The sequence below is a fragment of the Podarcis cretensis genome, assembly GCF_951804945.1.
Source record: "Podarcis cretensis genome assembly, chromosome: 11".
Lineage (NCBI taxonomy): Eukaryota > Metazoa > Chordata > Lepidosauria > Squamata > Lacertidae > Podarcis > Podarcis cretensis.
The window spans coordinates 57232727-57244812 of record NC_137180.1 but is presented as its reverse complement, the minus strand read 5'-3'; the positions used below and the strand labels follow the sequence as shown (position 1 = coordinate 57244812).

Below are 12086 nucleotides of genomic sequence, written 5' to 3'. Positions count from 1 at the left end.
GATGAGAAAACAGACTTGGGGATTTAAGAAAAGAAAGCAGCGAGAAATGAGTTAAGTTGTAGTGTATTACCAATAAAAAGCTGTGTGAAATCCTAGAGAATGGGCAAAGCTTGCCCCTGTGAACCAGAGAGAGCTTGGGCCATAATGTAAATTAAACAAGTAGCAGAAGTCAATGTAAGAACACTAATATTTTTCTAGTGCTTTCAAGTGTCCAGAATACCGTATTTTTCGCACCATAGGGTGCACCGGACCATAGGGCGCACCCAGTGTTTAGGGGGGGAAATCAAGAAAAAAAATATTTCCCCCCCCCAGCCCCAAAGAGCAGCGTACAGGCTGTGCACAACCTCTCCCTGCCGGAGGGGTTGCGCGCGGCTATGGCACAAGCCAAGGCAGCGAGCAGGATGGATCCCGCTCGCTGTTTTGGCTTCCTCTTTAGCCCCGCACAACCTCTCCTTGCCAGGAGATGATGCGCAGGGCTAAAGAATCCATAGCCCCGTGCAGCTTCTCCTTGCCGGAGGGGTTGCTCGCAGCTATGGAGCATAGAAACATAGAATCATAGAGTTGGAAGAGACCACAAGGGCCATCGAGTCCAACCCCCTGCCAAGCAGGAAACACCATCAGAGCACTCCTGACATATGGTTGTCAAGCCATATGTAGATAGATCCCGCTGGCTGTTTTGGCTTCCCCTTTAGCCCCGTGCAGCACAGGGCTTTCCTGGCTTTTCTGGGAGGTGGGAGAAGGGACTGATGCAGCCAGTCAGTCCCTTCTCCCTCCTGTGGAAAAGCCCGCAAGAGCGCACAGAGCTTGTGTGCGGCTCTTGGGGGCTTTTCCCGCCTGTCTCTCCCCTGCATTCGCTCCATAGGACGCACACACATTTCCCCTTGCTTTTTAGGAGGGAAAAAGTGCGTCCTATGGTGCGAAAAATACGGTACTTCACATAAAAAAAACCAGCAAGGCAATTCACTATTATTATTCTCCATACTCTATGGATACACATACGTCTTAGAGTGGCTTGCCTAAGGCCACCTGTTGATTTTATCATGGGAGAACAGAGATTCAAACCAAGGACTTCCTGGTTTGTAGTACAGTATCTTATCCACTATGCTACTGGTCTTTAACTGGTGGATTGGGACCCACTACTGGGCCGAGGCCTGATCCAAAGTGAGTCATGACAAACACTACACCATACAAATACAAGGGAGAAAATAAATGGATCCCCAAATACACAGTTGGGTTAAAGATTGGTCCTGGGTCTCAAATACTTTACCGCTCCTGCACTATGCTACATCAGCTCTCATGTATATGGGGTAGTTGGAGGAAGTGAGCATAATTCTTTGCTTTCCTTGGTGGATCATTTCTATGCACAAGCGCAACACACACTTAAATAATAATAATAATTACATACTCATTTCTGTACAGCAGGAAACATTAAGAATGTATGCTTCCTAAACAGTTGTAGTTTAAGACTAATTTCCCCATTCCCACTTCTCCGATTCAGCACATGCAGATGAAAATGGTAGTTCAATTTTTGTGTACTGTATTGTTCTTATAGTCATTCCGTTCCCACAGATGCTTGCAGTACTTTATTTTCTTCAATGCAAAAAAAGTTTTAAAAGCAAGAGACATTGGCTGCTATGGCAGTTTTCAGAATTGGCAGAAGTTTTGATGTTATACTGTAGAGTTAAGCAACTATGCAACATCAAATGAAAGACTTAACAATTGCTGTGCAGGTTGCTTAGCATCAAGAGGAAGCATTATTGCTTTCTACAAGTCTTTTATACAAACAACAACGTAAAAACAGAAGATTCTGAACATTACTACAACTTGCAATGAGTATGTTGGGCTTTTACAAAAGCATTTAGTAGCTTGCATAATTGGGAGTCACTTTGCTTCTGAATGGAAAATATTGTCAAAGAGTTCCTGATTATCATAATAATATAGAGGACTAAACACTCCATCAGGATATCTATATTCTGCGATGGTTACATGCTGACCCGTCTTGGTCATCACACGTGGCAGTCATAGCAGTTCCACATGACAATCTGGTGTCATGTTAATTAATGAGCTGGCATGACCAGTTTGCTTAAAAAAGAGATACTCCTAATTTCCATTTGTAGCAACATCTACCAGGCATGGAAAGCCAGGACACACTTGAGGACTGAGGGATGGCTCTTAATCCTTTCCTTTGAGGCATGGTTAGCAACTTCTCTTTTTCTCAAACTGAAAACAAGCTTCTTTGCTCAGGCATTTGTAGGATGTTAGCTGTTGACCCCAGGTAGTAAGAAATAATGGCCCTACAGTTTGAACAGGTTGTTTCAGCTGCTCTCGTTATTCTACCCCACCCAAGGGTTGCATGTGATAACAGGTGGGCACTATTAAAAAAAATATATAGACAGACACCTTTACTCTCTCCAATAGCTCCCTGCATTTACTACCAGAGTCAGAAACTGAGACATCTGAAGTAGCCCACCAATAGGTACCAACTTCTGAGGAACTTCTTTCCAAACCAATACATTCAACTGCAGAGTGGCAACTGGAAGATCTGAGAACTTAAAACTTTGGCCCACTCTAATAACTCTTCTCTATTTTATTGTATTTCAAATATATTAAGCCACCTCAAGTATTTTAGTTGGTAAGCAAGGTAAAAATGCTTCAAAATAAATAAACAAATCCCATGTTTGGGGATTCTCAATCTACTCCAAGCAAGGCTGCAAAAGAACTTGGTACTCTTACGGGGAATGCAACTTTGGAATCACATCGCTCTCTCAAGTGCCTGCTTGTACAGGAAGAGTAGTAAGAGAACACAGGACTCTTATCCTTTCAAATTCATCCCATTTGCATAAGAAGACACAAAGTGAGATTATATTCTGACTACCCATCAGATTATATTCTATTATTACCCAATAACAGACACTTTTTAAAAAGTTTATACAACTATTGTGTACTCATTCCATAGTATATTATGTACATTTGCATTGTTTTTGTTTTAGAAACAAACCATGATCCATTAAGTGTTGCATTTTGTTTCTAATATTAATTAAATACTTGGTTAAGGTGGTTGTAAACAAAAGGGATCTGTTTACTTTAGTGTAATCCACAGGGTGCACCCCTCAACTTCACACTGTAGGAATGCCATGTTCAGTAACTTCAATTAACCCATCTCAATTATCCAAGAATTTCTCTTCCTTTTAATATTTTATACTCTACTTGTTTCTTTCTGGCCTGCTCAGTTGTTTCAGCCTTTTAGTTTCAAGCTGTCACTTCATACAAATGATGTAACCAAGGGACATTTAAAATGAGGACAGACTTCATGGGACAGTTTAAGAATGTAAATGGTGTTTGAAATTATCCTCTTCTATACAGATTTCAGAATCCTTTCTGAAATTTGTATTCAGTTCACATTAAGTTAGTTTTATTACTGAAATAATTAATACTATTAAGGTTCTAGCTCTGTGTGTGCGGTTTTATTTTCAGAAGAATGTTGTGTGCTTTTTATAATTTGGGGTATTCTTACTTGTAAGTTAGAAGCTGCCAAGATAGCTTTCTGTTGTTTCTTAGATATATATCTTGTTCATCTTAAAGGGTGATGTTTTCTTAAAGGGGTCACCATGTTTGTGTCTGTAAAACAAAAAAATAGTAGGAAGACATAGTAGCATGGAGAATGGCTACGGAGGTTTGCTATTTGAGGCTTTTATTCTAATGTTTACCAAACATTTTGGTAAAACAAAACTGAAGAGGACGGGGTCAGACTAAGAAGGCAAACTCAAGATGAGCAGGGGCTGGTTATGTGATCAGTGAAAAAAAGAATGAGATTGATCTGTCTGATATCATAAATAGTGCTCAATAACTGGAAAACAAGTGGCATTTTGAATTACAGAAAGCCTGCAATTTATGCAGCGATTATGTTCTGGGGATAGCATCTAAAGCCAAAATTGTGTAGTCAAAACACATTGGGTGCAATGGTGGGTGGGACTGCAAGTTTTCTCCCCCTGGACGCCTGTCCCATTTTTTATTTTTTAAAATTTTTCTTGCCAAGTGCGTAAAGCTGAATGTGCATGTTAAAAGTGCCTAAGTTGTGAATGTACTGTACTATACTTTCAGTGTTTTAAGTATAGAAAGGAGAACACCAAAGGCTAGGCTGTTCTCTAACATTTTTGCCCTGTAACCTAAACGTGATACTGAACTGTCCCTCTATACTTTAATATCTCTGTATCTGTATTCAAATTCAAAGAAGAATATTTTCTTCTTCTAAACACATTCCAACTTATTACAGGAGACGTACAAAGCAGACTATCCAAATATGTTTGGTGCAGTTGTCACTTGCTATCCCTGCAAAGACTTGTGTTCCCAATTCCTGCAAACAGAGCATAAGACAAGTAGGGAAAACTGTATTCTTCCGCTGGCTACATTCTCTGCTACATGGAATCCTGACAACAAATGGTCAACGCAGAACTCCTCACAATCCAATTGTGGCTTAAAAAACAAGGATGCACAAAAGTTCTATGCAGTCCCCTTGCTCCTGCATCATTTCAGACTAGGAAGATGAAGTTAACCACAGCTTCCAGTTGTGTGCAAACCAGGGACTATACTTAGGTAAAGGTAAAGGGACCCCTGACCATTAGGTCCAGTCGTGACCGACTCTGGGGTTGCGGTGCTCATCTTGCTTTATTGGCCGAGGGAGCCGGCGTACAGATTCCGGGTCATGTGGCCAGCATGACTAAGCCGCTTCTGGCAAACCAGAGCAGCGCACAGAAACGCCGTTTACCTTCCCGCCGGAGCGGTACCTATTTACCTGCTTGCACTCTGACGTGCTTTTGAACTGCTAGGTTGGCAGGAGCAGGGACCGAGCAACGGGAGCTCACCCCATCGCGGGGATTCGAACCGCCAACCTTCTGATCAGCAAGTCCTAGGCTCTGTGGTTTAACCCACAGCGCCACCCGCGTCCCAGGGACTATACTTAATAGTATCTAAATAGACAGAAAAGCAAGACTTAACCCATAGCTTAAACCAGGATGTGGTCATGAGAACACAAGTCAATTTAGGGACATTGATGGAAGCAGAGAATGCAAGGGCAGCAGAAACGTGTGAATCACCTGTTGATTTTGGAGCTTGACAACAGAGACCTGTGTAACATGTAGGGCTCAAGCAAATGGGTGGCTTTTTGGCTCCTCCTGTTCCTGAACAGTTTCAAGATGGTCATTCAAAAAATCTTTGACCCTTTAAGAGTTGGTCCCCACAGTCAGTTGCTTTGCTTTTTGCTTCCAATCCAATCCCCTTTTCTGCTGTGCCTTTAAGGTTGTAAACCTGCAGGCAGGGACTCCCTTGTTTAGTACAGTAAAGCTCTTGCATAAGATGCCCAGGGAACAATTTTAGTTGAAGAGTAAGAAAGAAATGCCTTTTAAGGAAGATTTGGAAATTTTACATGCTATGCTACACTTATCGTATGCATGTTATATACATGTCATATTATAGTTCTTACAGTTGCAGAACACTTAGTAGAAAAATAAAATGAAGCATTATCAAAAATCATAGAATCATAGAATCATAGAGTTGGAAGAGACCACAAGGGCCATCGAGTCCAACCCCCTGCCAAGCAGGAAACCTGAAGTAGACATTACAGAAAGACACTAGCATGCAAGAGGTAAATATTAAGTCCAAACAAAAGTTATGCGTATGGAAGGCTGTGAGTATGCCCACATCATCAAAACTAGTGTTAGAAATTCAGATACATATAATTGCCAAATGGCACCTTAAACCTAGGCTGAAGTCAACACAACAGAATTTCTAGACGCCATCCCTCCCTGTGTGTTTTGTTATTATTAATATGATTTCTATACCACTTTATAATTTACAGAAAAAAATCTCAAAGCAGTTTACAACACATTAAAGCCTCAGCGCCTAGGGCTTGCCGATCGAAAGGTCGCGGTTCGAATCCCTGCGGCGGGGTGCGCTCCTGCTGCTCGGTCCCAGCGCCTGCCAACCTAGCAGTTCGAAAGCACCTCCGGGTGCAAGTAGATAAATAGGGACCGCTTACCAGCGGGAAGGTAAACGGCGTTTCCGTGTGCGGCTCTGGCTCGGAAGTGTCTCCGGACAGCGCTGGCCCCTGGCCTCTTAAGTGAGATGGGCGCACAACCCCAGAGTCTGTCAAGACTGGCCCGTACGGGCAGGGGTACCTTTACCTTTACCTTAAACTGCTTCAAGGAAAATATTTCAGATCCTTCTCTAAGTGACATTTTGCTTTCCCCATATTTATTTACTCACTTAATTTATATAGAGCTGCTCCACAGCAAAAGGACTCTTGGTAGCCTGGGTAGTGTAGTAGTTGAGTGTCAGACTAGGATCAGGGTTGAAATCCCCACTAAGTCCTGAAGCTCACTGGGTGACCTTGGCCCAGCCACAACCTCTTAACCTACCTCACAGGGTTGTTGTAGGGATTAACTGAGGAGGGGAGTGAACTATATATTCCTTGGAGAAAAAGCTGGGAGAGAAACGCAATAAATAAGCTTTTCTGCTTACCTGCTTTAGAAAGCTAGAGAGACCAGCCAGATGGAGATGTCAGTTGCCAACCTAGCATCTAGAAATCTCCACGTGGTCGCAATTGGATCTGCACCAGTTGCAAAACACGCTGGATTTCTAGCTCATTTCTAACACTGATCAATACTATACAGAACTGTGGTGCTAGAGGAAACATGTAGGTCACTATCAACCTTCCTCTTCACTGTCAACTTTATTCGTAATCCCCCCCAAAAGGGGGGGGGGGCTGTTGTAATCCAAAAAAAGTTTGCAAACTGGGACCCACACTTCTAGGTTTGGCATGTTTGTAATCCAAAACGTAAGCACAACACCAGACTGTTTGTAAACTAAGGCACTACTGTACAAAGATTAAATCCCTTAACATTAAAAAGAAATACAGAGCTCAGAATCAAGTCCGTGAAGTGAAGATAATCCAGCATTACGCACACAGTACAATGTCAATAAAGCACGTTCCTGTGGGATACAAGGAATGCTCAGATAAGCCCAAGACTGTTTTCAGGGACATGTTTGTACAGATGCACAGTTGTGGATAGCAAACTAACAACTTATCTCCAGGAGTTTTTATTCTCCCCTTATTGCTACACAGTGGTTCCCAGCAACACTGTTATTAGCAGCTGTAACCTGCTGGTGCATCAGTACAAATATGCTGACTATTCTGCAAGAGATGTTATCTTTTGTTTTAAAACATGTACAAAGTGCGCACAGAATACATAATTTGCTTCAATATACAAGAGGGTGAATCTGAAAACGTCTGCAATCTGAGAACATCACTCTGCAGCCCAGCCTTCTTCTGATCTCCACCAGCCAAAAATAAGTGAGGTATTTATATGGTCAGTTACTGCTGAATAGGTAAAAAATCAGCTTGATTTACAGAGGAGGCGGCAAGGTATTTCCCCAAATGTAAGGAATTGTTGTTGTTAGTATATCCCACCTTCATCCCTGATAGGAACTCAAAGCGGCTTACAGCTAAAATAGAAACAAGCTAAACACAAAAAATGAATAATTTATAACAATTAAACATGTTTTATATAATATATATATTAAAATATACAGAATATCACAGGAAGGATGGTACTTCAACAAAATACTATGAAGTGGAGTGCTAATGAACTATGAAGAGGCAAACACAAGCAATGAAGTGCTGAATATATCACCTCCTTCCATGCTTCTAAGATCTTCTGCTGTTAAAATAAACTGGTGCTGACATAGTTGACACAACCAACAGAATAAATCTGAATCAATGAAATGTTTTGAATATTTAAAGCTCTGTGGGATACATATTTTAGAAGGGGAAGAAATCACTTGATAGAATTTTCAGACAACAAATAAAACCAATGGCACATATAGGCAGAATTGTATTGTATCTATAGCCTTTACATTCTTTCTGAAGTTTCTTAGATTAGCCTAATCTTAAACTTTCCAAAAACTATACCTCAAATACTAACGTTTCATCAGGTATATCTTAGCAAACTTTAAAGACAGACGAAATTATCAAGGGCAGGGAAACTATCTGATGCAAGAAAACAAGTCTTTCAAATTATCTTTATGCTTCTTTCTCCCCCCCCCCATGCCCCACTTATATATATATACAAATTTAGTGCAAATTATTTTTTATTCAACACTAAAAAAAAAGTATGCCAAAGTAAGTATTTATAATAACAGTTTCTCCAACTCAGTCTACACCAGCTCAAGAAACAAATCCAGATAAAATTTATTCAGTCATATGTGGTATAAGATCCAAAATACATTTTAATGAGGTTTAACTTAGGATCTTGCCACAATCCATGTGTGTTATTTTGTCCCTCAAACTCCTAAATTATAGGTAACCAATTGCCTGTTTTGGACGACGTCATAATACTTCTCAAGGAGCCGGGTCAAAGTCTGCAGGGTACTCCTGGATCCATCTCTTGTCACTAGCAGACCAGGTAGCCTGAGTTGCTAGAACTACCTTCTACCAGCTTCAGGTGACAGAGACAGCTATGGCTGCTTCTGGACCAGGACAGCCTGATCGTTGCCATCCATGTGCTGGTAAGCTCGAGACTGGACTGCTGCAGTGTACCCTATGTGGACTGGCCCCAAGGTTGCTCAACTGCTCCCTGGGGCAGAATATTACCATCATTTTATGTCATTGCTTAAAGCACTGGCTGACAGTTAGATACCAGGCTGGTGTACAAGTCCTATACAGTTTGTGATCAACATACTTCAAAGATCACCTCACCTCTTATATACCCAATCAGTAATTTGCTCTGTAGGAGAGGGACTCTTCAAGATACAGTGGTACCTCGCAAGATGAATGCCTCGCAAGACGAAAAACTTGCAAGACGAAAGAGTTTTTCATTTTTTGAGTTGCTTCGCAAGACGAATTTCCCTATGGGCTTGCTTCGCAAGACGAAAACGTCTTGCAAGTTTGTTTCCTTTTTCTTAAAACCGTTAATACCCAGGGTGCATTCAGGGGGTGCAGTTGTGACTTGACTTCGAGGAGCAACTCATAGCATGCGGTGTGGTAGCCTTTTTTGAGGTTTTTGAAGACTCTGGTGATTTTTGAAGCTTTTCCAAAATCCGTGCTTCGCAAGACGAAAAATTTGCAAGACGAAAAAACTCGCAGAACGAATTAATTTCGTCTTGCGAGGCACCACTGTACCATCCCATCAGGAGGCCCATTCTGTACAGTGTCAGAATAGAACATTCAGTGTGGTGGCACATACCATTTAGAACTCCCTCCCATTATCTACCTTCTTTACTGTCTTTTCATTGCCTATTGAGTAATTTACACTTCCAATAAATCTCTTGAATGAAGATTTCCCCCCCCCCAGTTGTATCTGTATTGGATTGAATATATATGTATATTTTTATTGTTAAATTGCTTCTGGATGTTTTATGGGAACCTATTCATATTTTTTTAATAAAATAAATGAATAATATAAATAACAGCAAATTACCGAAGGCTTTCTTACTGGTTAAGAAAAATATCTTGTGGTCATGGGTCCCCAAAATATAAACAAACGCAACAGCCCAGTGCTATATATTTTTACCTAGATGTAAGTCCTTATGAAATAATGATGCTTTTATACTAATAAATATAATAGCTTAGTAGCTGAAGACCTACATGGGATCTGGTGCTGTATGCAGAGCCAATTTTTCTAGGAAAACAAAAGCAGGCAATAAATATTTGGAAAGGGTGGGAAATGGATGAATGGGAGGATGGCACAGAAAAAGAAAAAACAGAAAGTGCAGTGGTTTAGAGTGCTTGCAACAGATCTTGAGCTTGGCTCAAGTGGTTGCCAAACCTAGAAGGAATTGAAAGGGCGAATGGACATTTAAGAAAGAAAAAAAAGGCAATACAGTAGAGAATTAAAGAGGGATGTTCATATAATAGTCTGACCCTGAAATGTGGGATTAAAAAAAAGATCTACTGTACCTACATGAAATGTCAAGGTGAGGAAGAAAAACAGTATTCACAGGAGAAGAGGAACAGCTTTGCAAGGACAAAATTCAAGGATAGGAACAAGCAGATCTGAGAGGGTGCAGAAAGAGGCACTGCAAACCCTGTCACATGAAGAAAAAATAAATAAATGCAGCGGGAGAGGAGCTACATTCAAAGGAGCTGGGGAGGAGGAGAGATGCAAAGATGGAAGGGGGCCGTGATTTCGGCGATCGGGCGCCAACCAAACCTTGGAAAGTGTCAGAGAGAGAGAGAGAGAGAGAGAGAGAGAGATGCCGAAGGGAAGGGTGGAAGAGAGAAACATGAAACCACATGAGCGATCAGGGGGGAACCACGAGTGGCTTCGAGACCCAAAGGCGCGCTTTGTTGTGCCCAGAGATGGGGGTTGTCTGTCGCAGGATGCTCTCTTGAGTCGGGGTCGTTCGCAGAGGAGACAAAGAGGCTTAAGCAGGAGAGGGAGGATTAGAGAGAGGGGGGGTGCGCTTTGGAAAAAAAACCGAGGCAGATCGTAAAGAAAAGGACTTATTTCAGGGGGAGGGAAAGCTATGTAGGCTACAAAAACTGGGGCGGGGGAGGGGGGGAAGAAAGAAGCGGGAGTGAAACCGGATTCCAAGGAAGAAAAAGGCGCCAGCCTCCCGCAAGCCGCTTTCCTCAGCCCGGCGGGACCCCGGCGGCAGCTGCCCTTTCACGCCGCGACTTGCGAGCCGTTAACTGTCCGCTGAGGCGACGGGAGGCGCCTCCTCGCGGGCCGGTTAACGGGGACGCTGCTAGCGCGGCGGCGTGGAAATGGCACGAGGCAAGGGAGGCCGGCGCGGACCAAGGGCCTCCTCCCGCGTGGGGAAGGGGACGGAGGGAGGGAGGGAGGATGCTTGCCGGCCTAAGCCCTTCAAGGACCGGGAAGTGTCGGCCCCGAGAGAAAAGCCGCGGGGAGCGCGCCCTCAACCTCGCCACCGAGGTTCTCCTCACCCTCAGCTCCTCGAAATCCGCCATTTTCTACCCGCCGCCTGGCTCAGCCTCGGCCGCCGCCGCCGCCGCCGCCGCCGCCACCATCCTGCACGCTCCGAGCGGCCCCCACTCCTCCTCTGGCGGCACGACGGCCGGCGCGTGACGCGGGAGGCGGGGCCTCGGCGGGGCCACGCCCCTCCTGCTGTGATGGTTGGGGAGGGGGCGAGGTTCTGAGGGGGAATCGCGGTGCCTTGTTATTACACAAGCCGACGCTGATTTCCCGCCCGTTTCGCCTAGTCCGCTTCTCTGCGTGGGGAGGGGGGAGGGGGGCGCGCGCAAGGCCCGTCCTTCAACCCCTCTGGTGCTAAGCTGGGAGAACCCGCCGAGTAAAAGCCTCGTTCGGAGCACGTCCTCGCAAAGGTTTCTGGGCGCTGTAGTCCACCCCCTCACGGAGGGGCTCCCCTCACAGCAGCAAAACTCTTACAGTGGTTCCTTGGTTCTCAAACTTAATCCGTTCCGAAAGTCCGTTCGAAAACCAAACCGGTCCAAAACCAAGGCGCGTTTTCCCATCGAAAGAATTAATCCGTTCCAGACTTTTAAAACCAACCCCTAAAACAGCAATTTAACATGAATTTTGCTATCTAACGAGACCATAAAATGAAAGCAATAATTAATGTACTGTATGAAATTAAAAGACGCCTGCTTCTTGGGAGAAGGGCAATGACAGGCCTAGACAGCATCTTGAGAAGTAGAGACATCACCTTGCCAACAAAGGTCCGTATAGTTAAAGCTATGGTTTTCCCAGTAGTGATGGATGGAAGTGAGAGCTGGACCATAAAGAAGGCTGATCGCCGAAGAATGGATGCTTTTGAATTATGGTGCTGGAGGAGACTCTTGAGAGTCCCATGGACTGCAAGAAGATCAAACCTCTCCATTCTGAAGGAAATCAGCCCTGAGTGCTCACTGGAAGGACAGATTGTGAAGCTGATGCTCCAATACTTTGGCCACCTCATGAGAAGAGAAGACTCTCTGGAGAAGACCCTGATGTTGGGAAGGATGGAGGGCACAAGGAGAAGGGGACGACAGAGGACGAGATGGTTGGACAGTGTTCTCGAAGCTACCAGCATGAGTTTGACCAAACTGCAGGAGGCAGTGGAAGGCAGGA

The 12086-nt window shown here is 43.7% G+C and overlaps 1 protein-coding gene across 4 annotated transcripts in view; it reads right to left on the bottom strand.

Moving 5' to 3' along the window:
* The window catches only part of PIAS2 (protein inhibitor of activated STAT 2), a 45312-nt gene that overhangs the window by 25464 nt on the left and 7762 nt on the right, over positions 1–12086 (bottom strand). Inside the window, exons 1-2 of one of the 4 annotated variants that reach the window (XM_079994878.1) lie at positions 10943–11091; positions 3515–3618 (exon numbers count right to left, since the gene is read on the bottom strand). The exons of 1 other annotated variant lie outside the window; for it this stretch is intronic. Coding sequence is in view for 1 of the 3 variants with exons in the window: in XM_079994877.1 (XP_079851003.1) it covers positions 10943–10966 (24 nt within the window). In the remaining 2 variants the exon portion in view is untranslated. Of the gene's footprint in view, positions 1–3514; positions 3619–10942; positions 11104–12086 lie in introns of those variants that run through there. 2 more of the 4 variants (XM_079994879.1, XM_079994877.1) reach the window with 2 other exon arrangements.